The 1,554-nt window shown below is 53.9% G+C and overlaps 1 protein-coding gene across 1 annotated transcript in view; it reads left to right on the top strand.

Annotated features, from left to right (window-relative positions):
• Positions 1 to 1,554, top strand: part of SULT4A1 (sulfotransferase family 4A member 1) — a 34,626-nt gene that overhangs the window by 18,612 nt on the left and 14,460 nt on the right. The window contains exon 3 of the mRNA XM_004380053.1: positions 616 to 757. Within this exon, the coding sequence (XP_004380110.1) occupies positions 616 to 757 (142 nt within the window). The remainder of the gene's footprint in view (positions 1 to 615; positions 758 to 1,554) is intronic.

Below are 1,554 nucleotides of genomic sequence, written 5' to 3'. Positions count from 1 at the left end.
GTCTTCTTTTCTCTCGACCGCATTGTGTTTATCAGGCCTGGACACTCATCACTGTCTGGATTGTAATCTTTCTGTCGTCCACTGATTTTAAAGTAGTAATAGAGGACATGGGGAAAGACGTGGCTGTCTGCTCCTATAAAGATTACAGCCGACAAAACCCTATGGGATAGTTCTGTTCTGTCACACAGGTCGCTGTGGTTGGAATCGACTCAGCGGTACCTAACAACAACAATACCAAACCCAAACCAAACCCGTTGCCACTGAGTTGGTTCCGACTCATAGCGACCCTATAGGACAGAGTAGAACTGCCCAACAGAGATTCCAAGGAGCAACTGGTGAATTTGAACTGCCAGCCTTTTGGTTAGCAGCCGAGCTCTTAACCACTGTGCCACCAGGGCTCCAGCAACAATAATAGAGGACAAAAAATATATACAGTAAAATAGTCAAACAGTTATTCCAGCAAATGCTGTTGGATGAACAGAATGTAAGAGCAAAAAAGCGCTGGGCAGCAGTGAGTGTCTGAACTTGACATTGGAAGCAGGAGGATGTTGGCTTATAATATTCGAAAGTGTGGTTTGTATGTGCCGGGGAGGGAAGGTATGCCGAACTCATCAGGCCCTCCACTCACAGGTCATCTACATGGCCCGTAACCCCAAGGACCTGGTGGTGTCCTATTACCAGTTCCACCGCTCCCTGCGGACCATGAGCTACCGCGGCACCTTCCAGGAGTTCTGCCGGAGGTTCATGAACGACAAGCGTAAGTGTCTGCAGCCGACTCATTCTTCATTCAGTGCCTAGCGGGTGCTGGGTGTGTTACCTCCATTGCCTCTGACTTCCAGGAACCTTGCAAGTCAGGCCTCCTTTCCCAGCTGGCAGGTGATGAAGCCGAGGCTCGGGAAAGTTCAGCCACTTGGACGAGGCCATAGAGCTCGTTTCCATATGGCAGAACAGGCCCACCTGACCTTGCTGGGTTTGAGAAGTTCCTCCGTGAGACCCATCCCTCCCTCCTGCCTAGGTTTTGAGCCTGGGAGAATGGCAGCATCGTAAGAATGGAGGCCCAGCCATCACTACTGTTAGTGGCAGAGGCTGGAGTGCAGGCGGGTGCTTGGTGTAGAGCCCGCAGGACTTTAAGTGAACCCTGGGATTAGGCCAGCTGGGCCCCTCGCCCCAGGCACCCGTGAAGGGGAGAGGGCCGGAGCAGACTCCAAGCTCTGCCCAGGCTGCCCGGAAGCTGGTTTCCAGAGGGCAAAGGGTGGGCGGGGCTGTGAGTACTGGTGTGCTTCCCTGTGCCCCTTCCCAGGGGAAGAGTGTGTCAGGAGTGGACAGAGGCTTGGTGACACCCACCATATTCCTCACGGGGGAAGGAAGCGCCTCTTCTCTTCACCGGGGCTGGGCCGTCTTGTCCCCGCAGGCTTGGTGTCAGCGCTTGTCGGTATAGCCCTGGTTCCCATTGCCGACCAAGCTTCTTAGCGGCTCCTTCTGGGACTGCAGGTGGGCAGTTCAGAATTTGCACCCAGGAGGGTTTTGAAATGGGTCACGACCCCACTTTAAATC

Source organism: Trichechus manatus, unplaced genomic scaffold, assembly GCF_000243295.1.
Source record: "Trichechus manatus latirostris isolate Lorelei unplaced genomic scaffold, TriManLat1.0 scaffold00069, whole genome shotgun sequence".
NCBI lineage: Eukaryota > Metazoa > Chordata > Mammalia > Sirenia > Trichechidae > Trichechus > Trichechus manatus.
Note: the sequence above shows the minus strand (reverse complement) of the source record. Positions and strands in the feature narration are given on the sequence as shown.